This window comes from Nothobranchius furzeri, chromosome 1 (genome assembly GCF_043380555.1).
Source record: "Nothobranchius furzeri strain GRZ-AD chromosome 1, NfurGRZ-RIMD1, whole genome shotgun sequence".
Taxonomy (NCBI): Eukaryota; Metazoa; Chordata; class Actinopteri; order Cyprinodontiformes; family Nothobranchiidae; genus Nothobranchius; species Nothobranchius furzeri.
In genome coordinates, this window is record NC_091741.1 from 64649895 (window position 1) to 64675622 (window position 25728).

The 25728-nt window shown below is 46.8% G+C and overlaps 2 protein-coding genes across 2 annotated transcripts in view; one reads left to right on the forward strand and one right to left on the reverse strand.

Moving 5' to 3' along the window:
• Positions 1-25728, reverse strand: part of abca1b (ATP-binding cassette, sub-family A (ABC1), member 1B) — a 39207-nt gene that overhangs the window by 11419 nt on the left and 2060 nt on the right. Inside the window, exons 2-20 of the mRNA XM_015952529.3 lie at positions 25443-25558; positions 25142-25235; positions 19920-20061; positions 19212-19330; positions 16214-16335; positions 12161-12364; positions 9224-9313; positions 5616-5856; positions 5154-5293; positions 4375-4491; positions 3951-4139; positions 3468-3673; positions 3162-3338; positions 2761-2983; positions 1204-1425; positions 911-1115; positions 624-734; positions 313-487; positions 70-201 (exon numbers count right to left, since the gene is read on the reverse strand). Coding sequence (XP_015808015.1) covers positions 70-201; positions 313-487; positions 624-734; positions 911-1115; positions 1204-1425; positions 2761-2983; positions 3162-3338; positions 3468-3673; positions 3951-4139; positions 4375-4491; positions 5154-5293; positions 5616-5856; positions 9224-9313; positions 12161-12364; positions 16214-16335; positions 19212-19330; positions 19920-20061; positions 25142-25235; positions 25443-25508 — 2975 coding nt within the window. The 5' untranslated portion in view covers positions 25509-25558. The remainder of the gene's footprint in view (positions 1-69; positions 202-312; positions 488-623; positions 735-910; positions 1116-1203; positions 1426-2760; positions 2984-3161; positions 3339-3467; positions 3674-3950; positions 4140-4374; positions 4492-5153; positions 5294-5615; positions 5857-9223; positions 9314-12160; positions 12365-16213; positions 16336-19211; positions 19331-19919; positions 20062-25141; positions 25236-25442; positions 25559-25728) is intronic.
• slc44a1b (solute carrier family 44 member 1b) overlaps positions 19481-25728 on the forward strand; it is a 37925-nt gene continuing 31677 nt past the window's right edge. Inside the window, exons 1-2 of the mRNA XM_054739431.2 lie at positions 19481-19608; positions 22083-22158. The gene's annotated coding sequence lies outside the window, so the exon portion shown is untranslated. The remainder of the gene's footprint in view (positions 19609-22082; positions 22159-25728) is intronic.

Here is a 25728-nt window from a genome sequence, read left to right on the forward strand (position 1 = left end):
GTGGACAAAACAGACAAGGTTACATGGTTGGGGAAGATGTTTACACTTAAAGGAAGACAATGGACTCACATGCTGAAGAGCACATTGTGCTGAGGACAGACACCCAGACTCTGCCTGATGGTGCTCAGATCGGTCCGGATGTCTTTGCCCAGGATGTAGGCGGTGCCAGAAGTGGGCGGAAACAGGCCGGTCAGGATGGACCTGCAGGAATGATACATGTAGATATCCCACCACGACACATTAAACAACACCTCTGTCTATCTCCATCCATCTGTACCTTCCTGGCTCTAGCAGGTGATGTTCTGGACTTACATTGTGGTGGTTTTTCCAGCTCCGTTATGTCCCAAGAAAGATGTGATTTGTCCCTCGTAGAATCCAAGTGTCAGCCCATCCACTGCCAGTTTCTTCCCATGACGGTAAACTTTCACTAAGTTCTCGATGTAGACTCCTGGCTTCAGGTGAGTTGGCTCCTCCTCCACACACACAGCTACAAACATGTACAAACACCTTACAGTGAAGCTTGACTGTCTCTGTTTTTGTTTTGGTCACATGGTTGCAGATGTTGTAATGTTTGAGTCTTCAGAAGCATCCTGTGTTTTCTTTTGCAGCAACTAAACACTCACCTGAAGCATTTCCTTTTCTCCTTAAAGGAATGTTGCTGGACTTTCCATCCTCTCCAAACCAGTAGGACTTGGTGAAGGGGAAGTACCAGGGCCGAGGGATCCCATACTGACCTGATGACAAACATTGCAAAATGTAGTGACAACAAATCTTAAATCAGAGACACACAAAAAAATCATCCTATTTCCATCTGCGAGCACATCTCGCTAAGCCACCTCTGGACAAGATGCCCAACTTTAGAAGCAAAAAGTCCTTCTGGGATAAAATGCCGAGAAGCAGAAGACCTCACCTGGAAAGACAGCTTCAATGTACCATGTGAGCACTCCATACAAAAAGGAGTCAAAGTACATGACAATGATGGTGGTGCGGAGGCTGAACTCATCCTCCTGAAGAGGACTCGACACCAGGTTCTTCCACTGAATGCCAACCCCCTGCTCCTCAAACAATGCAAAGTACTCGCAACCAAACCCGAATGCCACAGGGGACAGCAGGCTCTGGAAGACAGAGGAACTTGTGACTTCTTCCGACCAATCACTGCACAGCTTTCAAACAACAAGCCAATAGAAAGGTGGAGAAGCTCACAGCAAATACTTTGGCTCCATAACTGATGTAGTCCTGCCAGGCGACGCAGAGCACGTAAGGCAGGTAGAGGGTGAAGTAGATTATTCCTCCGCAAGCAGCCGCCAGGTTAGCGCGAGAGAACACTGTGCTGATAAGGAAACACTGCATGATGGTGACAACAGCATAAGATCCCAGGAACAGGAAGATGATACCGGGGTCACTGTAGGGCAGCAGGTTCCCCATCTGTACAGGAAACATGTTCACAGTCAGCCTTTCTGTATAACAAGACATGTTACATTTCATTATCAAACACTAAACTAGAACACAGAACCAGAATCCAGCTGCTGATCCAACAGAACCTTCTTCAGCAGCAGCATCATCAATCCCTCACATGGTTCTGGAGGAGATCTGGTCTGCTACAGTTAAGATTTACAGACATTCAGCCCTCTGAAGGTCAACCACACCATCTGTCAGGTTCTGGTCGGGACCACTGCAGAACCTTGATTGTTTGAGATCATGGTTCTGTTTCATGACCAGGTTCAGTCTGAGTTTCATACAGCAGGTCTCACATTAGACTTGATATGACAATCTGGTGTCCAGAGGAGCTCACGGTGGGCTTGGTTAGTCCTCTGAAGGCAGAACCAGTAGAAACCAAGGTAAATGACAGGTGACCTGCTCTCCAAAGCGATTTATACTGTCATTTATTCACCCACTGATGGTAATCAGCTACATTGCAGCCAGATAGGATCTTCTAACTACTGACTTTTCTGAGCATTGACCTCTGACCTGGGGTCAACCTGCAGGAATGTCCACTCGTGTAAGTTTGGCTGAGATTGTACTGAACCTTTTTAATAGTTAGTAAGGACAAATGCTTTGTTCTGACGTGTAAAGTCTTGGAAATGTCTATCTGTGGAATGCTCAGGTGAGGGAATTGTGAGTTTAGCTGTTATTATAAATATATATATATACATGTGTATATATGTATATATATGCGTGTCACGTTGTGATGGTGGAGATGATGGACCATGTGTGGTGGAGAGTTCCAGGAGGCAGGAATGCGGGCACGGATAAAGTAAAAATGGGTTTAATGACAGGATACGGCAGGAACGAGAACAACACGACAAACAACAATGATCTGACAAAGACTGGCACAAGGAGGGAGGTATAAATATACAGGGAAATCAGGAACACATGGGCAGGGTAACAAGGGGCAGGTGGGAACAATAAGGGCTAATCAGGGCAGGAGAGGAACACAGTCAGGAAGGCAGGGGCAGATCGTGACAGTACCCCCCCCCCCCCCCCCCCCATAAGGGGCGGATACCAGACGCCCACAAGGCCACACAACACATACACTGTTAATATATTTACCTGTATCAAACTCCATCCAAAAAAATGAGACCTCTAAGAGGACTTCTTGGGTTTGTGTGGACCAACAGCCTTTCTGTGGGCCAACGTGTACAGTTCCCATTGTAAAACTCCTGAAATCCTCTTGATTGGACGTTATGTTTGAGATATAAACTGCTTACTTTGTTTGAGGTTGTGTGTGTGTGTGTTTGTGTGAGTGTGTGCATTTGTCACCTTCAGCACCAGAACCAGCAGTCCAGCACTGATCAGTAGAGGAATCAGGCTGCTGATGAACCAGCTGAACCACAGGATGCCGTTATCTAGGCCCATGATCCTCATTGTCTCCTTGAGACGGGCCTCCTTCTCGTACACCACACTCTTCAGGATGATGGACACAGAGTACATCCAGGCCAGGGTCATGAAGAGTGGCATAGACCGACTCATCACCCTAAGGAAGCTGAGAGAAACAGACACAAATGTTTGAGATAGTAACAGGACAGAGAGACATCTGGAGCGGAGACCACACAGAGAAGTTTGAGACAGAGGAAAGATAGAGATGTTTGAGGCAGGGGCAAAAGAGAGATGACTGAGATGAAGACAAGAGGAAGAAAGGGTGAACAAGAAGCCCGTCCTACATGTCGTCCACGTAGCAGGGGTATGGCATCTGCTGGATGTAAACTCCGGTCTTCTCTTTGGTTCCTGTCATCGCTCTGATGATGCCTTGCTCAATGACATCCTGCAGGTATAAAAACCCACCCCAGATGTAACGCATGTCCTCAAAGGGGTCGGCACGAGGACCTGGATCCCAGTACCTGGAGAAGAAAACGTGGGATACTGAAGTCCATCTGAACACATTCTACTAATTTGATCCAAAAGAGAACCAGATGCATCAGGTCTGAGTAAAATTTCCTAGTTAGCTATCAGTGTGTGTTTATCCTTACGCGTCCTTGATCTTATTGGTCCTCTCCACATTGTCAATGTCCATGCGGATCTTGTAGTTGACTTTAGGCGGCAGCTCGGTGGCGTTGGGAGTAATGTTGGAAAACACGATCCCCGCCCAGAACTTCCTGTCCTCCAGTAACAGCATGGATTGATTAATTAGGCGCTCTTCACTGAGGGCAGGCTCCAGTTTGTCCAGGTTCACACACTGGTGCACACACACACACACACACACACACACACACACACACACACACACACACACACACACGCACAAATACACACACATGCACAAATACACACCACACAGGTCAGGTCATGTGAACTTCACAAAACTTCCTGCAAGACATGGCAACCTTCTTTTTATAACTGAAGAGTCTAAAAGAACTAAACGTTCTAATCACAGAATCAAGTTCTTTTATTCTGTTTTTCTAACAGCAGTCCAGTCAGCATGCTGCAGAGGGGACTGTAGCAGGAACACTGACCTCCATGAAGCGGGAGATGCTCATGATGGCCTGGTCTGTCTCATTAAACACCTCCCTCCAGGTGAGAGCTCCGCCGAGACGCTCTGACGGCTGGTTGGACAGGAAGTTCGACACGTCCGACACCGTCCAATCAGTGCTGGCCAGCCGAGTGTGGAAGAAGCTGGCACTGACATTGTTCCTCAACAGAGTCTGAGACAGGAACAGAAAGGAGGGAAGGAAAGGTAGGAAGGAGAGAGAAGGAAAGCAAGGGAGGGAACAAAGGGTGGAAGAAAGATTGAAAAACAGAGAATAAAGGAGGGAGGGTGTGACGGTAAAGGAAGGAAGGAAATACAAATATTTTCATTTATTTCCAAAATAAAAGTCTAACAACAAAAATTATTAAGGAGAGGTGATGGGTTAAGGTTAACCCTAACCCAACTCTTACCCTGACCAGGTCCAACTGCTCGCTGTTTTCCATGAAGTCCCAGACTTTGGGTCTCATCTCCTCCCACATGCCGCCCAAGTCCCTGAACACTCCGAGTTCCTGGAAGGTCCGGTTCACCTGAATCCATCACAGAAGCAAAAACAGGCGAGTAGAAACTATGGTGAGACAATGTTGCAATGACAACGCTGAAAGAAAGCTGCCTGTTCGCTGAACCCTCACACTGCTGGTTCTCTGGTTCTGTGTTATTCTGAAGGCCTCACAGCAGGTTTATTAGGCTGAGGGTTGTACCCTCCAACTGAAACCTCCCTGCTGCACCTGTCTCTTTAAGGCCCAACTCACACAACCACAGGTCTGCTCTTGTTAGCGACCTGATCGAATAAAGCACTGCGCCTAAAGCGTTTCACGATGATGTCATCTATTCCTGATTCTGATTCTGGTCTCTACTGTCTCTTCTGGGATGGCTCTATCAGAAACACTGGGCCACGTGCTTTGTTGAGGGAAGCACGTGGAACACGGCAGAGCTAAAGTCATCCCAGTGAGTCTCATTTAAACCTTAGACAGGCCAGCTGAGACCTGGAGCAGAAGGGTGAACACTATGGTCTGCTAGAAAGTCCTTACTTTTGTTCTGATATCTGGTTTTAGATCAAATGTTTTAACGAGAAACTTAAAGTTCAACAAAAATCTGATCGGTTCTGTTTGAACTGAAGGAGTTCTTCTGACCCCCCACCAACCTGTCTGAGACAGGAGGTAATGTCATATATTAATGTCGATGGTCATACCTCATGGATGATCCTCTGTGTGGCAGGCGTGTGAGGAGTGTACAGGATCTTCCCCAGCAGCAGAGGTTTCAGAGCCTCCCAGATCATCCGGGACATTGGGTTTGAGTCCATGCTCCTTACCAGGCTGTTACAGAAAGGAGCTGCAACACACACACACACACACACACACACACACACACACACACACACACACACACACACACACACACACACACACACACACACACACACACACACACACACACAAAAGGAACACTGATGTACCCAGCTCCATCACATCCTGTTTCAGTTTGGCATGTCTTGAGCTAAACTGGGATAAAGGAAGCTGCAGTAACCTACCGTCAGCAAACGCAGCACCAGGCTGCTGCTGGATCTTAGAAGCTCATTAAAACTGGATTAAATTGCTTTAAAACTGCGACATGAAATAACTGATGAAAATCAGGAAAACCAACAAGGACTCACTGGAGGAGTTGTCGTAGTGCGCCGCTGCCTCGTCCTCGCTGCTGTTGTGATTACCAAACAAAGCCTTGTAGTTGCTGTCCTCGTACCAGTTCAGAGACTTGATCTGCAGACCGCCACCCTCAGGGTGACCGCACACGATCCTGGAGACTGCCTGGTACATGGCGCTGGGTGACGAGGTGGCGTTCCGGGTCAGGAAGATGATCTCATTCCTCAGATCCACCCAGCTCTTCATCCCAGCAAGCTAGCAACCACAGACACAGACAGAACTGGTGAGGATTAAGAATGGGGGACACAAAGTAATACAGGACTTAGATCTTAATTCAGTACCATTTAAAACGTGTCTTCAGCTCATAAACAGTAAAAAAAAAATAAATATTCATCTGTAGGGAACTAGCAGAACAAGTGTAGAGACTGAACTAAACTTTTTAGGGAACCAGTGGAACATCTGTAGTTTCCCTATTGAACATCTGTGGTAAACTAAATGAACATCTTGTTCTGCAAGCTGAACAAAAACAAAAGAATTCAATTCAAGTTTACTTATATAGCGCCAAATCACAATTAGAGTCGTCTCAAGGCACTTCACATGGTAAACACTCCAATCCAGGTCAGTTCATTAAGCCACTGACTGCATCAAGTCACTGACAATAAATAACTTTTGTAGAGAACATACTGAATAGCTGCAGGGAACTACAAGGTCATCTGTGAGAAACAAGCAGAATGTTTATCCACCCTTTTCCCTTTCCTTATGGAGAAACAATGATGTAAGCAACATCTGGTGAGACAGCGGAAGCAGCGCATCCCCATCGGTTTGCATGGTGACGTTTCATTGCTGGTATCAATTTATTTATACATTTGAAAAGGATTTTAAAATTATTTACCTCCAAAAAATGTACTTGTGATGTTGCGCTGTTTGCAGTTGTACAAACAACCAGAGAAAATTTAATTTGTGGCTACAAGAGCGATGTTTATTACATGCACCTCAGAGTAAGAGAGTTTGACTACGAGCGTCGGTAGTTTTCAACATCTCCCCAAAGATGAGGAGCTCAGAAGGATTCTGTCTGAGCTGTGACAACGGGTGTTTGCACGTTTTCCGTCTCTAAACGCCCATAAAGAGAGGATTTGGGATCGCATCGTCTAAGTAAACGAACGCAGACCATAAAATTACTATATCTTTCACGCAAAGCATTCTGGGCCATTAGAAAAAGGTGGATAGGGAACAGACAAAATGTGTACGAACATACTGGACATTTGTGGGGAACTAACAGACCTTCTGTCAAGAACAGATTATCTATGGAGAAAAACATCTGATGGAAACAGAACATCTGTGTGGAACACCTGCAGATAACGAACAAAACATCTGTGTGGAACAAGAAAACGTCTGCAGGGATAAAACGGAACATCTGTTGGGATGCAACAGAGCATACTGTATGTGGGAAATTTACTGAACATTTTTAGGAGACAAGCTAAAAATTTGTAAGGAAGAAGGAAATCGGTGAATTTGAGGAGCAGCAGCAAGAGCAGAAGGAGGAGGAGGAAGAAAAGAAGAAGAAGCAGAAGAAGCTTGAGGACAAGGAGGTTACTGCAGGTCATTTCTATCAGGAAGCAGAAGTGAAACCGTTTTAAAGCAACAGGAAGTGATTTTGTCTTCATCCACAGGTCTGTTGACTGATTCACTGATTCTGTGTAAGCTCTCTTAGAAAGAAAGAAACAACTAATCTGGTCCAGTCCAATCCAGTATGGTCTGGTTGATCATCATCCTCTGAGGACCATTTTGAAGCTACAGGTCATGTGATCCTCCCATCCACTGTCCTCTGCAGCATCCTGTTACTGTCTGATTGTTGGTCAGTGACCAGATACAGGTTCACCCATCACATGTCAGTGTGCCCTTGGGCAGGACACTGAAACCCATGTAGCCCAACACCCACCACCAGATCTGGGACTTGGGATTGTGAGGGTGATTTACAGCCTAAAACACTTTGCTGTGCAGCCATTCAAGAGCTTTATTTTTGCTTTTCAAACCACAGAAGTTACTCTGAATGTTTAGGACAGAGCAAAATCAGGATGTCTCCGATTGTTCTTAAAATCACATGTGCAGCCAGCCCGTTAACCTGATGACCACTCTGTGAACCCAAAAGAGAAGGAAGCTGGAGAAAATCATGACGCTCTCACTGGATGACAGAGAATGTTGTCAAAGTCACACAGTTTAGGTGACTCACCAAAAAAACATGCACACATTTTCTTACTGAAGCTAATGGGAAAGAATAATGTAACTGTTCAGTGGTTGAATATAGGAATGAGTTAGGGTTATCAACAACTTGGAGGCTGATCACAGAAATCAAAAAGACTGGTTAGCTTTTTTTGGGACAGTTTTCATTGGACCGAATCTACTGTGCTAGGATTGGAAGAACGTCTCGGCCTCAACATGGCGTTCCATCTTCAAAACAGCTCAATGTCTTTTATACCTCAGACAGCAGCTCTGCTGTTCCACAGGGTGGGACTTTTGTCCCACGGCAGACAGATTTAGGTGGCTTGGACACCTCACAGACTTCCTCACAAAAGGAGGTAGCATTGTTGCCTTTTAGTATGAACGTCACAGGTTTGAATCCTTTCTGAGTGGAGTTAGCAAGCTCTCCCCACGCGTGTGTTTTCTTCAGGTACTTCCTCTCAGACCAAAAACATGCACGTTGGGTTGCTTTGGACAAAAGTGTGTGAATAAACATAAACTTTCTGATTTTATTGTCCTGTTGTCCGAACTTGGAAAACTAGTGAGAAGTCTGAGAGACCACCATGCTGGAGCAGAGCCTTTGTTTCATATGTTTTACTACACATTTGTTTAGTGTCGAGACACTGGAAGTGTCCACAGTCTTTTGATATGTGTCAAACCTTGAGAGGAGATCCAGTGTGTTCCTCTGTTACTTTAGAAAGGATTTAGAGGACACGGCCTGGGTTTCTGGATCTGATAGATCGTGCGGCTGTAGAGGAGGGGCATGGTAAGACCAGAGGCAGCTAGACGTCCCCCCAAAGACAAATCAGTGGCAAATTCATTATTAGAGGGTGTTCAATGGGGCATGGAGGATGGTCTGAATAGACGCTAGAACTCTGGTGTCTATGAGAAAAACCCATCTGGAGGTATTGAAGTGGTTTTGCTGAGTTGCTGGTTTAAATCAGAATCAGAAGGGTTTTATTGCCATATGTGCAAAAATCACAACATCAGGAAATTGATAAGAGAGCCTTGATTTAATAAAGGTCTCTGTGTCTCAGATTGTGTCTATTGGTCTCTCTCCATCTGTCTCATAGTTTCTCTGTCTCTGATCGTGCCCCTCGTCCTGTCTGACCTGCCGAAGCCACCGTACAACCACCTGCAGTCTTCAGCTTCTCAGTGGGCAGAGGACGGACGCTGAGTGTTAGCGTTTTTATTTGGACAGCTGCAAGGGGACAGACCTGCTGAGACATTCAAGTCTTTGTTCAGCTGTAGTATCTGAATACAAAGACTCACAAGGACCCAGAGAGCTGCCAAGTAAACCCAGTGGCCCTGACTCTGCTAATGTGGACAGTCCACTAGGACAATGTCTTCCAGTCTGTAGGACATATTTCTCCTGTTGTCTTACCTCAACGGCTAGAGAACCAAGACTGTCCAGAAGATTATTGGCTGCCTTTGCGACCTGTTGGATGGCTTCGGGATCCGACCCCATATCCCTCTGCAAGACGAAAATACTTTTTAGTTTCCAGCTCCAGAGAGAGACAGTGTCTCTGAAGGCTGCATCCCTGTAAAGTGTATAATCTGCATTTAGAGGCTCAGAGCCTAACCTCTGACCTCCAGCACCAGAGTCAAAATCCAGCTGATCAGAACTCATCACAAGTTGGAGAATCTGCCTCCAATATATTTATACAGATGTGGACACAACTGTCGGTACCCTTTGGTCAATGAAAGAAAAACCCACGATGGTCACAGAAATGACTTCAATCCGACAAAAGTAATATTAAATAAAAATTCTACAAAATTTAACCAATGAAAGTCAAACAATGTTTTTCCACCATGCTTCAGCAGAATTATTAATATATAAATGAACTCATGGAACAGGCCTGGACAAAAAGGATGCTACCCCTAGAAAAGACTGAATGTGACCAAAGGGACATGTTAATTGAAGGTGTGCTCACTAATTAGCATCACAGATGTCTGCAATCTTGTCATGAGTCAGTGGGCCTATATATGGAGCTCCAGGTAGTCACTGTGTTGTTTGGTGACATGGTGTGTACCACACTCAACATGGATCAGAGGAAGCAAAGGAAAGAGCTGTCTCAGGAGAATAGAATGACAATTATAGACAAGCATGTTAAAGGTAACGGCTATGAGAGACCATCTCCAAGCAGCGGGATGTTCCTGTGACTACAGCTGCACATTTTATTCAGAAATTTAAGATACTTTTGACTGTAGCCAACCTCCCAATGACAAATCAAAGAGACGGAAAATCTGAATAAGACCCCTAAAAACTTGCAAAAAGATCCAAGGTTAACTTCAAGCTCAAGGAACATCAGAGTCAGATGTCACCATCTGTCATTTGAGCCAAAGTGGACTACATGGGAGACGACCAAGGAGGACACCATTGTTGAAAAAAAAAAAATATATATATATATATCTTTAAAAAGCCAGACTGGCATTTGCCAAACTACATGTTGACAAGCCACAAAGCTTCTGGGAGAAGGTCCTATGGACAGATGAGACAACAATGGAACTTTTGACAAGACACATCAGCTCTATGTTCACAGACAGAAAAGTGAAGCGTATCAAATAAAAGAACACTGCCCCTACTGTGAAACACGGAGGAGACTCTGTTATTATCTGGGGCTACTTTGCTGCATCACAGGGTGCCTTGAATCTGTGCAGGGTGCAATGAAATCTCAAGACTTTCAAGACATTCTAGAGAGAAATGTTCTGGCCAGTGTCAGAAAGCTTGGTCTCAGTCGCAGGTCATGTGTCTTGCAACACGACAATGACCCAAAACACAGCTAAAAACACCGAAGAATGGCTAAGAGGAAAATGTTGGACTATTCTAAAGTGGCCTTCTATGACCCCTGACCTCAATCCTATTAAGCGTCTTTGGAAGGAGCCGAAACATGACATCTGGAAAAGGCACCCTTCAAACCCGAGACAACTGGAGCACTTTCCTCCTGAGGAGGGGGCCAAAATACCTGCTGAGGGGTACAGAACTCTCACTGACAGTTAAAAGAATCATTTGATTGCAGTTGTGCAACAAAACATGAAGTTAGGGGTACCATTCTTATTCATTATTACTATATATATATATATATATATATATATATATATATATATATATATACATACATATACATATCAGTTTTCTGATGGAGACAGTGTCCCAGAGGTCTGCTGGCTCTGTTTCAAACCATTGACTTTTTAAAGGAATGTTTACTCAGAGCCAGCAGACCTCTGGGACATTGTCTCCATCAGAAAACTGATTCTGATCTTTTGAGCATTAGAAGAAAGTAACTGGACCTTCAGGACTCATTGGACATACTGTACAGAACCCATTTGTTCCTCCGGGTGTAATTCTTATGGATCAGATCCGGATCATGCTGGTCCTGAGTTAACCTCACCAGGCCTCCAGGCATTCCCTCTGCTGCTCTGGAAACTCGCCCGTCTGCAGCTCATAGATTTCTACGGACAAAAGAGGCTGAGGCTTTTGTGACATCCCACCTCACAGAAACCTTCAGACCCGTTTAAAACTGGTCTCTAGGCTACAAAAACTGAGCCTGCAAAGAGCTGAGCGGGCCCTGACACGCCTCCTCCCACACACAGAACTTAGAGCACACAGAACACACCTGGGCTGTGATACCTGAGCGCTGCGCGAGGAAGAAGACATGCCTCCGTGTTACAGAACTAAACTCAATCTGTTAGAGCACCAGAACAAACAGAACACCTCTCGCAAACTAAATCAAGAGTCCCGTTCCAGAACTATGTCTGGTTCTGGTCTGTCAGGAATATTCCTGACAGCAACCTGTCTGAGGGAGAATGGAGCTGTTGGTGATAAAAACAGAACCTGATACCTGACCCAGTTCTGGTCCATCTCTGGGACCAGCAGTACAAAGCTTCTTCTGACAGACTGATGGACTCTGTGGACATGACCTGAAGCTCTGAGTGGATCACAGCAAGAATGCTGAGAACGTTAGAAAATGTTCCCATGGAAACCAGGCTGATAAGAAGGAGATTGGAAGGGACTCAACAACAACGTGGGAACATCCTTCATGAGGATGTGGATCTGTGGGTGCACTGCTCACCAGGAATTATTGTTCAACTAAGTTGTGACTGAACCTGCTGAGGACACTGGTGTAGGCCATGGTCAGTTATTTGTACCACATTTATGAACAGCTCACAAAGTGTACACAAAACACCACAGAAGAAGAGGAAAAGCAACACACAAGCAAGAACACAGAAACACTGAATCAATTCAGATGAATAACAAGATCAGTAGCATCAGAACCAGCTGAGCTGTGAAACAAGTCTGGAGCAGATGGTCAGTCTTTACCCGGATGGGCTGGAAGAAGTCCAGGTTGCTCATGAAGTTCTCCTCAGCTCGGTTCAGCCAGGTGGGCGGAGCCTCGCACAGGATATCCTGCACCTGCGATGCAACCTGCTGATCTGAGATCATCACAAAGTCTGACACATTCTGTTTGCCCCCCTTCCTGGGGCACATGTTTCTTAGATGGACGCCAAACCCTCTGAGGAGGACCTAAGACACAAGAGAGAACAGAAACTGTTTGGAAACTTTCATTCAGACGTTATCTTTCCTACATGTCCTGTCTACTGAACATCAGAACTTCTCTAGGTCACAGTGATCCGATCTCAGCTTACTTTAGATTTTGGTTCTGAGCTCCAAAGTGGATCAGGTTCCCATTTCACTCAGGTTTTGTTTAATTACACAGAACAGAACAGGACTTTCTTCCATAACTAACTTTTTAATCTTATAACATTTCCCTTGTGTCTTCTAGGATCTAATCCCGTCTCGTCTCGTCTCTCGTCTTCCTCCGCTTATCCGGGTCCGGGTCGCGGGGGCAGCATCCCAACTAGGGAGCTCCAGGCCGTCCTCTCCCCGGCCTTGTCCACCAGCTCCTCCGGCAGGACCCCAAGGCGTTCCCGGACCAGATTGGAGATGTAACTTCTCCAACGTGTCCTGGGTCGACCCGGGGGCCTTCTGCCGGCAGGACATGCCCGAAACACCTCCCCAGGGAGGCGTCCAGGAGGCATCCTGACCAGATGCCCAAACCACCTCAACTGGCTCCTTTCGATCCGGAGGAGCAGCGGTTCTACTCCGAGTCCCTCCCGAATGTCCGAGCTCCTCACCCTATCTCTAAGGCTGAGCCCGGCCACCCTACGGAGGAAACTCATTTCGGCCGCTTGTATCCGCGATCTCGTTCTTTCGGTCATTACCCAAAGCTCATGACCATAGGTGAGGATTGGGACGTAGATCGACCGGTAAATCGAGAGCCTGGCTTTCTGGCTCAGCTCCCTCTTCCCCACGACCGATCGGCTCAGCGTCCGCATCACTGCAGACGCCGAACCAATCCGCCTGTCGATCTCCCGATCCCTCCTACCCTCACTCGTGAACAAGACCCCGAGATACTTAAACTCCTCCACTTGAGGTAGGACCTCTCCCCCGACCCGGAGGTGGCAAGCCACCCTTTTCCGGTCGAGAACCATGGTCTCAGATTTGGAGGTGCTGATCCTCATCCCAGCCGCTTCACATTCGGCCGCGAACCTACCCAGCAAGAGCTGAAGGTCAGAGCTGGATGAAGCTAGGAGGACCACATCATCTGCAAAAGCAGAGACGAGATTCTCCTGCCACCAAACTCGACACACTCCACACCACGGCTGCGTCTAGAAATTCTGTCCATAAATGTGATGAACAGAACCGGTGACAAAGGGCAGCCCTGGCGGAGTCCAACCCTCACTGGGAACAGGTCCGACTTACTACCGGCTATGCGGACCAAACTCACGCTCCTCTGGTAAAGGGACTGAATGGCCCTTAACAGAAAGCCACCCACCCCATACTCCTGGAGCGTCCCCCACAGGGTGCCCCTGGGGACACGGTCATAAGCCTTCTCCAAATCCACAAAGCACATGTGGATTGGTTGGGCAAACTCCCATGCCCCCTCCATCACCCTTGCAAGGGTATAGAGCTGGTCCACAGTTCCACGGCCAGGACGAAAACCACATTGCTCCTCCTCTATCTGAGATTCAACTATCGATCGGACCCTCCTCTCCAGTACCTTGGAGTAGACCTTTCCAGGGAGGCTGAGGAGTGTGATCCCCCTATAGTTGGAACACACCCTCAGGTCACCCTTCTTAAAGATGGGGACCACCACCCCGGTCTGCCACTCCCTAGGAACTGCCCCCGATGACCACGCAATGTTGTAGAGACGTGTCAACCATGACAGCCCTACAACATCCATAGCCTTGAGATACCCAGGACGAACCTCATCCGCCCCAGGGGCTCCGCCGCTGTGTAGTTGTTTGACTACCTCAGCAACTTCTGCCCCCGAGATCGGACAGTCCATCCCCAGGCCTCCCAGCTCTGGTTCCTCCTCGGAATGCGCATTGGTGGGATTGAGGAGCTCCTCAAAGTATTCCTTCCACCGTCCGACTATAGCCTCAGTTGACGTCAGCAGCTCCCCATCCCCACTGTAAACAGTGTGAGCGAGTTGCTGCCTTCCTCTCCTGAGGCGCCGGACAGTTTGCCAGAACCTCTTTGGAGCCGATCGATAGTCTTTCTCCATGGCCTCACCAAACTCCTCCCACGCCCGAGATTTTGCCTCGGCAACTGCCACTGCTGCACCCCGCTTGGCTATCCGGTACCTGTCTGCTGCCTCCGGAGACCCACAGACCAGCCACGCCCTGTAGGCCTCCTTCTTCAGCCTGACGGCTCCCCGAACCTCTGGTGTCCACCAGCGGGTACGGGGGTTGCCACCACGACTGGCACCGGCCACCTTACGACCACAGCTAGCAACAGCCGCCTCGACAATCGCAGAGTGGAACAAGGCCCACTCGGACTCAATGTCCCCCACTGCTCTCGGGACGTGGTCAAAGCTCTGCCGGAGGTGGGAGTTGAAGACCGTCTTGACAGGTTCTTCTGCCAGGCGTTCCCAGCAGACCCTCACTATGCGTTTGGGTCTGCCAGGTCTACGCGGCATGTTCCCTTGCCATCTGATCCAACTCACCACCAGGTGGTGATCAGTTGACAGCTCCGCCCCTCTCTTCACTCGGGTGTCCAAAACATACGGTCGCAGGTCAGATGATACGACTACAAAATCTATCATCGACCTGTGACCTAGGCTGCCCTGGTACCAAGTGTACCGGTGGGCATCCTTATGTTCGAACATGGTGTTCGTTATGGCCAAACTGCGGCTTGCACAGAAGTCCAATAACAAAACACCGCTCGAGTTCTGATCAGGTGGGCCGTTCCTCCCAATCACACCCCTCCAGGTCAAGCTGTCATTGCCCACGTGAGCATTGAAGTCCCCCAGCAGGACAATGGAGTCCCCTGATGGAGCACTATCTAGCACTCGTCCCAGGGACTCCAAAAAGGGTGGGTACTCTGAACAGATATTTGGCCCATACGCACAAACAACAGTCAGGACCCGTTCCCCGACCCGAAGGCGCAAGGAAGCTACCCTCTTGTCCCCCGGGGTAAACCCCAACACACAGGCAGAGAGTCTCGGGGCTAACAAAAAGCCAACCCCAGCCCTCCGCCTCTCACCCGGAGCAACTCCAGCAAAGTAGAGTGTCCAACCCCTCTCCAGGTCTCGGGTTCCAGAGCCAATGCAATGTGTCGAGGTGAGTCCGACTATATCTAGCCGGTACCGCTCAACCTCTGCCACAAGCTCCGGCTCCTTCCCCGCCAGCGAGGTGACGTTCCATGTCCCAAAAACTAGTTTCCTTGTCCGGGGATTGGACCGCCAAGGCTCCCGCCTTGGTCTGCCACCCGATTCACATTGCACCGGACCCTTCATGTTCCTCCTGCGGGTGGTGGGTCCACAGTTGGACGAGCCCATGTATCCGGTTCGGGCTGGGCCCGGCCGGGCCCCATGGGCGAAAGCCCGGCCACCAGGCGCTCGCTCACGGGCCCCAACCCCAGGCCTGGCTCCAGGGTGGGACCCCGGTAACCCTCCGGGCCGGGTACTCCGACTCTTCGTTTTCACCGCCATGAAAGATCCTTCGAACCGTTCTTTGTCTCACCCTTCACCTAAGACCAATTTGTCATGGGAGACCCTACCAGGGGCACTAAGTGCCCCAGACAACATAGCTCCTAGGATCATTAGGGCACTCAAACTCCTCCACCACGATAAGGTGACGGTTCAAGGAGGAGGGATCTAATCCAGGACTTTAAATTAAACTTCTAGAACTAATCCAGGACTAAATCAGACTCTTGCGACTCGTTTGTTTAGTTTGTTAGAAATGATCAGATTAAATGTCTGTTTGTCCGTTTCTCTACTGATGTGGACTTTGTCTCTCAGGTCTTTGGCGCGATGACCTTGGATTGGCGTGTGCATTCACACAGAGCGTGTTGAGAGCTCCTGCTCACCTTGTCCAGGTTGACATCAGCCTCTCTGATCTGCTGGACGCTGTGTTCAGGCAGAGAGGCGTTCCTTCGCAGAAAGCTCGAGAGAGTCTCATTGTTTCTCAGGAAATGCTTCAACTTGAATCCTGTGGGAGGAAAAACAGACAAACAGTCGTTTAGAGAAACCCAACGCCTCCTCCTGTAAATCCTTCACCTTTGTACTTAAACTACACAGATTTGTCACTACAGGACCAGGGGAATGTCCACAGAGGACAGGTGACCTGCGGTCCACCACTTTTTTACTTCACTCAAATATGTTCAGACAAAATAAAAAAATGCTTTCATAGATCTGTTTTGAGTGTTTGCTGGTGACTCCACGTAAAAACCCTTTATGTGTGTTTTTCAGCTAATGATCAGAAAAAAATCCAGAGTAAATGAAGAAGAACAAACATGGCCTGTTGGCGATGAAGCTGAATCTGTTTCCAGGAGTGCCAAGCTGTGTTCATCTGAGTCACGCAGGAAGGGCCAACCTTATTTGGGTTTTCTGGTGAATGAGGTTCGTGTTGCTGCAAGCGAAACTGCAAAATTTCCACTTAGGAGCCCCCCAGGCCCCCAGTGTGCACGCCCACCTCTTCTTGCTGCTTTCATCTTCTGCAGGTCTGTACAGGCAGCCCAAGTCCTCACCCTGACTTATACAGAGCTGAAACTTCACAGGTCCTCACAGCTCCTGAGCAGGTCTGATCAGAGCCCTTCAATCCTCCGCCCAGATCTCATTAGTATCAGAGCCACAATAAAACCTGCTGAGTCAAACAGGTGGGCTTTATTGTGAACGCATCTGAAATGATTTCAGCCCAACAGAAGGTTTTCCTACAACACAGAAACGTGAACCTGCAGCTTTGAACATAACATCTATGATAGCTTCCAGTCAGGTTTTCGTAGAGCTCATTCTACTGAAACAGCTCTTCTTAGGGTTTCTAATGACCTTCTGACTCACAGTGATGCAGGGGACTGTTCTGTTCTGGTCCTGCTGGACCTGACTGCAGCCTTTGACACTGTTGACCATCGCCTGCTACTGGAGAGGCTGAGAGACTGGGTAGGACCATCAGGATCTGCTCTGGAGTGTTCTCTTATCTTTCTGTGTTCCTTTTCTGTGGCCGTCTCCAAGTTTAGGTCCTCCACCACCTCCCTTACCCATGGTGTCCCAAAGGTTCTGTGTTGGGGCCTCTGCTCTTCCTCCTCTATCTGCTTCCTCTTCAGCACATCCTGAGCTCCTTCAAAGGAACCTCCTACCATCTGTATGCAGATGACATCCAACTGTACATCTCTTCTAAGCCCCATGAGATGTCTAAGCTGCAGCTGTTACACACCTGCTTAGACTCTATCAAAACCTGGATGGCTGGGAGCTTTCTACAGCTGAATGAAGATAAGACTGAGATCCTCATCTGTGCCCCAGACAAGCTGGTTCCCAAAGTCAGAGACTCTCTTGGTCAGCTTGCTTCTCACACCAAACCTTCTGTCAGGAATCTTGGTGTGACCTTTGACCCAGCTCTCACCCTGGATTCTCATGTCAGTTCTCTTGTTCACTCTTCCTTCTTCCATCTCAGGAACATTGCTAAGCTGAGTTCCATTCTGTCCCGCTCTGAACTTGAGACAGTTCTCCACACCTTCATCTCCTCACGCTTAGACTACTGTAACTCTCTTTTCACGTGTCTGAGCAGAACCTCCCTGAACCGTCTACAGGTGGTTCAGAATGCCTGTGCTCGGCTTCTGACCAAGTCCTCCAAACACACCCACATCACCCCACTTCTCCTCCAGCTTCACTGGCTGCCAGTCAACTTCAGGGTTCATTTCAAGATCCTGGTTCTGGTCTATAGGGCCTTACATGGACAAGCACCATCTTACATTGGTGATCTTCTTAGTCCCTACACCCCCAGCAGGTCCCTGAGGTCCAGTGATCAAAGCCTACTGGTTGTGCAGCACCAGGCTAAAGACCAAAGGTGACAGATCATTTGCTGCTGTGGGCCCCAGACTCTGGAACTCTCTCCCCCTGAGCCTGAGATCAGTGGACTCAGTGGTCTCCTTCAAAAAGCAGCTGAAGACTCACTTGTTCAAGCTGGCTTTCATATGACCTTCTTCACCCTCTCTTTATTCTGCTCTCCCCACCAATTCCATTTTCCTCAGGATCCACTGATTTCCCTCTTTCCTATTCACTCTCTCTCTTTCTTAACATTTTTTTAATCATAATTGCCTATTTTTGCTCATTTTAAATATATTTTTAAACATTTTCTAAATGCTTTTTTATATTTTTTGTTTTTTTGAAGCGCCTCGTGATTTTTATATTGAGAGGCGCTATAGAAATAATATTTTCTTCTTCTTCCTTGTTTCTGATTAAAACAAAAGAACTTCAGTCCAGATGGTTCTGATCCAATCCGATCTGACCTGCTGGATCAGTACCTTCTGTGGAATAACCTGTTTGTCTCCACCAGCATTGGCTTCGGGTTCTGAGTGGATTGTTAACGGGTCAGAGAACAGGTCCAGTTGTACCACCTCAGCGGTTCTGAGTGATGTGATTGGTTAAATGAGCTCCAACAGAGGCGAGCTGTCTGCTTCAATCATGGACCTGAAGCGAGTCCAACCAGTGCCAAAAACATCACTTCTGGATTTCTGTGGCTGGCTCTAGCTGCTGTGTGGTTCTGTGGGAGAACCAGGTGAGGTCACATGACTCAGCAGCAGGTAAAACCGTGCTACGCCCCCTCATCATACCCAGCTGCACTGACCATCTGGAAGCTGTCGTTCTTCATATCAGGAATATGCTCTGTCTGAGAAGGGTGGGGATCCAGTATTTTGGAGCAGGTTCAGAGAAGAATCGCCTCATTGCCGGGTCAGAACCGATACAGCACAGGTTTGACTTTTTTCAGTGAGCCAAAAAAAACTACTAGACTCTGATGTCAGACCCCAGATGAAGTTCCACCTGCTTCTCTGCACTGACTCATTCTCTGAGCACGTTCGTTTGGGTTCCTACCTGAGCGGCTGGTCTGCATGGCCTCCAGGGCTCGAGCAAGGTCCTTGAAGCCCTCGAGGTTCTTGTCATTCTGGCTGTACAGGAGGATCTTCTTGGCATCGGAGAAAAGACGAGAGATTCTGCAAATCAAAACAGAAATATAATTAAGTTCTGTGTCAGAAACCAAACCGGCAGCAGGAGATCAGGGGAAACTGAAACCGAAGGGGGCCAAAGGTTAAACCATTAAACAACCACAATCAGAGCTGAACTTTGGAGTATCAACACCAAACAGAACGGATCAGCTCAGGAAGGAAGAGACCAAAGCCACTGATCTAGACCACAATTCCGTATATTTTTCTATTTTCTTTCCCAGCTGCCAGACTTCCTGTAATCCTTTAAATTGGTTCTGGATTGGCAGGTTTGAAGGACTTTATGCTTTTACTTTTACTGTTTTTTGCAAAGTTTTAGTCATTTTACTTGAATTCTTTCACAGGTTTGTGTTTGTAAAAGCCACTGACCTCTGAATCATTATGGCAGAAAAAAGCTCCTAACTCAAGGGATGAGCTAGAGTTGACTCAACACAGAGCAGAACCTATTTAAACTGGATCATAAGACTCTTTTGTAGCAGCGGTCCATCATTAAGACACAATCTAATCCTGGTTCTTTATAAAAGTACTCAATCTGACAGGAAGCAGGACTTTTATCTCTAACCAGTTGATGCAAACTCACATGGAGTCGTTGAAGTTGCCGACGATGCCCGGAGACTCGCCCGGCGTTGGGTTCCTGAAGCAGGGGTTGTTGGCATTGCAGAGGATTCCCTGAATCCAGGGCAGTGTTCCAGCCGATGGCATCGCCTTGTTGGGGAAATGACCTGAAGATAGAACAGGAAGTGAGCAGCACCTTAAATACTAAGGCAGCAGCAGAGATCCGTGGGTGGAGTGGTCCCTGAACCTAAAACCCACAAATCGAATCAGAAGTGTTTTATGTTCAAGTTCCGTAAAACACCTAAATGCTGCTATTGATTATTGATGATCAGTGGGAGTTATTTCAGTTTATTTTACAGAAATATTAAATGTAAAAATAAGGTAACTGGTGCTTTAAAATCACTTTAGATATTAGAAATATGATTGCTCATCATCTGACCCAGTCTGATTCAGAGAACAGAAACCAGAGTCGATGATGAAAAGAATTACAGCTGTTTATTGTTTACATGGTTGTTTATTGTTTTGTTTCTTGTGGATGAGATTTTATATCTGACGATGGATCAGATATACAGTGGTGTGAAAAACTATTTGCCCCCTTCCTGATTTCTTATTCTTTTGCATGTTTGTCACACAAAATGTTTCTGATCATCAAACACATTTAACCATTAGTCAAAGATAACACAAGTAAACACAAGATGCAGTTTTGAAATGATGGTTTTTATTATTTAGGGAGAGAACAAAATCCAAACCTACATTGCCCTGTGTGAAAAAGTAATTGCCCCCCTTCTTAAAAAATAACCCAACTGTGGTGTTTCACACCTGAGTTCAATTTCTGTAGCCACCCCCAAGCCTGATTACTGCCACACCTGTTTCAATCAAGAAATCACTTAAATGTGAGCTGCCTGACACAGAGAAGTAGACCAAAAGCACCTCAAAAGCTAGACATCATGCCAAGATCCAAAGAAATTCAAGAACTAATGAGAACAAAAGTAATTGAGATCTATCTGTCTGGTAAAGGAGTGGGCGGCCGACCAAAATTACCCCAAGAGCGCAGAGACAACTCATCCGAGAGGTCACAAAAGACCCCAGGACAACTTCTAAAGAACTGCAGGCCTCACTTGCCTCAGTTAAGGTCAGTGTTCACGACTCCACCATAAGAAAGAGACTGGGCAAAAATGGCCTGCATGGCAGATTTCCCAGACGCAAACCACTGTTAAGCAAAAAGAACATTAGGGCTCGTCTCAATTTTGCTAAGAAACCTCAATGATTGCCAAGACTTTTGGGAAAATACCTTGTGGACTGATGAGACAAAAGTTGAACTTTTTGGAAGGCAAATGTCCCGTTACCTCTGGCGTAGAAGTAACACAGCATTTCAGACAAAGAACATCATATCAACAGTAAAATATGGTGGTGGTAGTGTGATGGTCTGGGGTTGTTTTGCTGCTTCAGGAACTGGAAGGCTTGCTGTGATAAATGGAACCATGAATTCTACTGTCTACCAAAATATCCTGAAGGAGAATGTCCAGCTATCTGTTCGTCAACTAAAGCTGAAGCAATCTTGGGTGCTGCAGCAGGACAATGACCCCAAACACACCAGCAAATCCACCTCTGAATGGCTGAAGAACAACAAAATGAAGACTTTGGAGTGACCTAGTCAAAGTCCTGACCTGAATCCTATTGAGATGCTATGGCATGACCGTATAAAGGCAGTTCATGCTAGCAAACCCTCAAATAAAGCTGAATTACAACAATTCTGCAAAGATGGGTGGGCCAAAATTCCTCCAGAGCGCTGTAAAAGACTCGTAGCAAGTTATCGCAAACGCTTGATTGCAGTTATTGCTGCTAAGGGAGGCCCAACCAGTTATTAGGTTCAGGGGGCAATTACTTTTTCACACAGGGCAATGTAGGTTTGGATTTTGTTCTCTCCCTAAATAATAAAAAACATCATTTCAAAACTGCATCTTGTGTTTACTTGTGTTATCTTTGACTAATGGTAAAATGTGTTTGATGATCAGAAACATTTTGTGTGACAAACACGCAAAAGAATAAGAAATCAGGAAGGGGGCACTTTTTCACACCACTGTATGGTCCAGATGTGCTCCTGATGTGGTCTTATGTTGTTTAAGTGACAAGCTGCGTCAGGTTAATGATGTTCTGTTCTTTATCTTCCTGCTGTGTTGGAATGGAGCATTCACCTGGACTCGGAGCACAACATAATCTGCCATTGGTTGGTTATCACCTGCAGAAAACCTCCAGCTGCGCAGGTATGACCTTTGCGCCCCCCCCCCCCCCCCCCCCCCCCCCACACACACACACACACACAGCTTCAGCAGAGAGAAGACGCTGCTATCAGAAACCTTTAGGACTGCCAGCTGGCTGTTTGTAATCACAGGTGATAAGATAAGCAGAGCTGCAGGTTCTGCAAGTTCTGAAGGTCTGCAGGTCACTGAGACGCCAGCAGGTCACTTCGGTAAATAATCAGTGGAACCCACAGGGTTCTGCTCTGTGGAAGTTGGAACTTCTGTGAATCTCTCTCTGTGTGTGTGTGTGTGTGTGTGTGTGTGTGTGTGTGTGTGTGTGTGTGTGTGTGTGTGTGTGTGTGTGTGTGTGTGTGTGTGTGTGTGTGACCAGTGGATCACAAGGAGGGTTTCTATCTGAGCTGACTAGTTTGCTTCTGAATGGATCCGCTGTGGTCATCGAATTCCTTGAACCAACTGAGTCGTTAGGATCTAAGCTGTTGACAGCTCCACACGCTAACACACCTGTTGGATTAAACTGAATCAAAGTATCAGGCTCAGTAATCCTCTGGATCATCTCTGACCTGAGGGAACTTTCTCTGAACTGCTTCAGGAGGCCAGTTTCATCATGCATTTCCAAGGAAAGTACAGGAAATGTTTATCGATCACAGGTGAGCTGAGAGCTTCCCGATAAAGGTCACATTATGGAATCTCCACATCTCAAAATTAACCATCATTCTGGTTCCCATAATTCTCATCAATTTGGTTCCCATCAGCAAGGTTCCTGTCAGTCAGGTTCTGTAGTAGCAAACACCTGAAGAGCCTTCATGATAGGGCCGGGCGATATGGCCTATAATCAATATTGCGATATATTGAGGATTTCACCTCGATAATGATAAATGGACGATAACTACAGGTATGCACAGAAACAAAAGTTCTCCACCAGATGGGGCTGTCACATGTCTCACGTTGAGTGAGTCTTTTTACGTGACCCAAGGTGGTACAGCTTCTTAAAGGGACATGAACGCTGCCAACCTACACACATTGTTTCATTTTATTATTATCAAAAGTATTCACGTGGGAAAAATTCTCGATAAGTCAGAAATTTTCCATTAATTGCCCAGCCCTACTTCATGTTTGACTCAACCTGATTACATGAAGAGGTCAAGTCCAGGACAAATAGACTTCTGTGATCCTGCACATGTCCTCCCAGCAGCTCTTTGGTTCCTTCAGAAAAAGGTTTGTGAATTGAGAAAGCTCCTGGGAGAAGAAACGAAGGATCAGAGACATCCAGCTGTTTCAAACTTTGATGTCTGATGTAATCTCAGTCTGGATTCTGCAGGACAACAGGTTTTCAAATCTGAAAGGACAGAACCAATGTCCACCACTCTGCATGAAGCTCACCTTTGGACCAGAACACAGAGCCAGGACAGCTGTTCCCTGACCAGAACTGAAGGTTTGAGCCATCCCCGCTGAGCATCCCCATCATTAAACCCAACAGACCTCCAGCTGGTATCAACATGACACGGTCCTGCATGCAGACGCATGTTTCGACCTGATAAACCCAACGAACCCAAATGTATGCTGAGTTTCTGACTGAGGATCCACTTGGGTCTGGTTCATTAACCTCCTGCAGTGGGTAATTGAGGATCACAGGAGCAGAACTGAAGAAACCCAAGTTAAATCTAAACACAAGGGTATCAGAACTTTATGAGTGACTTCCCAACTGACAGATAATATGTCATAAACATCTAATAAACACCAGAACCATTCTAACAGAACTACTAGCGTGCATCTGGCAGGGTTGGAGAGAACTAATCACAGGTCAGAGAAAGACATCTCTCTCTCTCTCTCTCTCTCTCTCTCTCTCTCTCTCTCTCTCTCTCTCTCTCTCTCTCTCTCTCTCTCTCTCTCACTCACACGCACACACGGAAACACACTCTCCTGCCAGTGATGCTGTCAGGATAATAAATATAGTAATCAAACTCGTTCAGCCAAACACTTGTTTTTTTTACTAGTTTTATCTAGTAAACATGCACTCACAAGCTCCAGATACATTAGCAAATAGAAAATAGAAAATATTTCACAGGAAAGGGTGACTCAAACACAAAAACCACAGTAAGCAAGGATGTAAGCCAACGTTGCAATGGCTGTAAAATAAACAGGTAGAAACAGCGTAATAAATCTGTTTCCTTCATTACATCATGTCTTTGTCTCACGTAGTGCAGATGGAGACTGTCATAACATAGCTTTCCTTAATAAAACGTAAAATACAGTCACACCAGAGATTTTGTCCATCTGGTGCCGCTGTTGGGACATGTTTAGGGCGACGGTGGCACAAGAGTTAAGTGCTCGCCCCGTAATCGGAAGGTTGCAGGTTCGAGCCCTGCTCAGTCTATTGCCGTTGTGTCCTTGGGCAAGACGCTCAGAGGGACCGGTGGCGCCTGCGTACGGCAGCTGTGGCTACAATGTAGCTCATCACCACCAGGGTGTGAATGTGTGTGTGAATAGGTGAATGACTGATTGTGTTCTAAAGCGCCTTGGGGGGTCCAGGAATCTAGAAGGTGCTTTATCAAATACAGGCCATTTACCATGTTGGTACCAGCCGAGTCGTTCTCTGTTCTGATAACCCAGAGGTGTTTGGACCACAGATGCTTGCTCACAGGAGCAGCCAGCAGACTCAGCATTCTCAGAACCAATCAAAACAAAATAACCGCATCAGGTTGGTTTGGTTCATTCAGAAGATCAAGTTCTTGATGTTTGAGATTAAAACAGAATATTTGGACAGTTCCTGTTTCCATAAACACTAATCGTGATTAGCCACTCAGATAATAACAGGTTAGGCCATCAGGAGATGTTCACACATGTTTCAGAGGTTTAAGAGTGCAAAAACAGCACAAATCCAAACAAAAGTTTGGTTCACCCTCCAGCAGATCCAAGAGTGAGGAAGCATCACAGTTTTACAGCAAACTAATAATGACCGATCCAGGTGATAAATCTGTGAACTCACACTCATGCTGCTCGTATGGGGGGTAGTTTAGTCGCACAGTGATGAGGATGAAGAAGATGAAGAGCGGCCAGACGATTTCCACCAAGAGCTGGAGCTGTAACATACAAACACAACAATTCAGTAACACACAGAAGTTACTTTAAACAACAATTTGGACTCAAGACCCAGCTAAAAAGCTGCTGTCTACTTGGTTCTTCTTGTAAAACCTTCAGGACACAGAAGAAAACAAGAACCTAAACCCAACAGAACAGAAGACTGGAGATGATGTGGTACATTAACAGGAAGTGATGTGAGGACTCACCGTCTGCCGTCGTCTGTAGGTGAAGTTCTTCCACAGCAGGAGGCCCAGCTGAGTGGAGACGGACATGTCTGCTGCCACCGCCGGTGTGCAGGAATAATCACCTGCCGCCACTCACTCTGCGATAAACACAAACACACGTACAGGTGTCAGGGTCAAAGGAGAACTGATACAGAAGGTGCTGACTTATCAGATCTAAGAACGCCAACACTGATCCATCAGCTGCAAAGGAACATCTTCAGTCATATCATAATGTGGAACTAACCTGCTCCACTGTCCAATAACATGA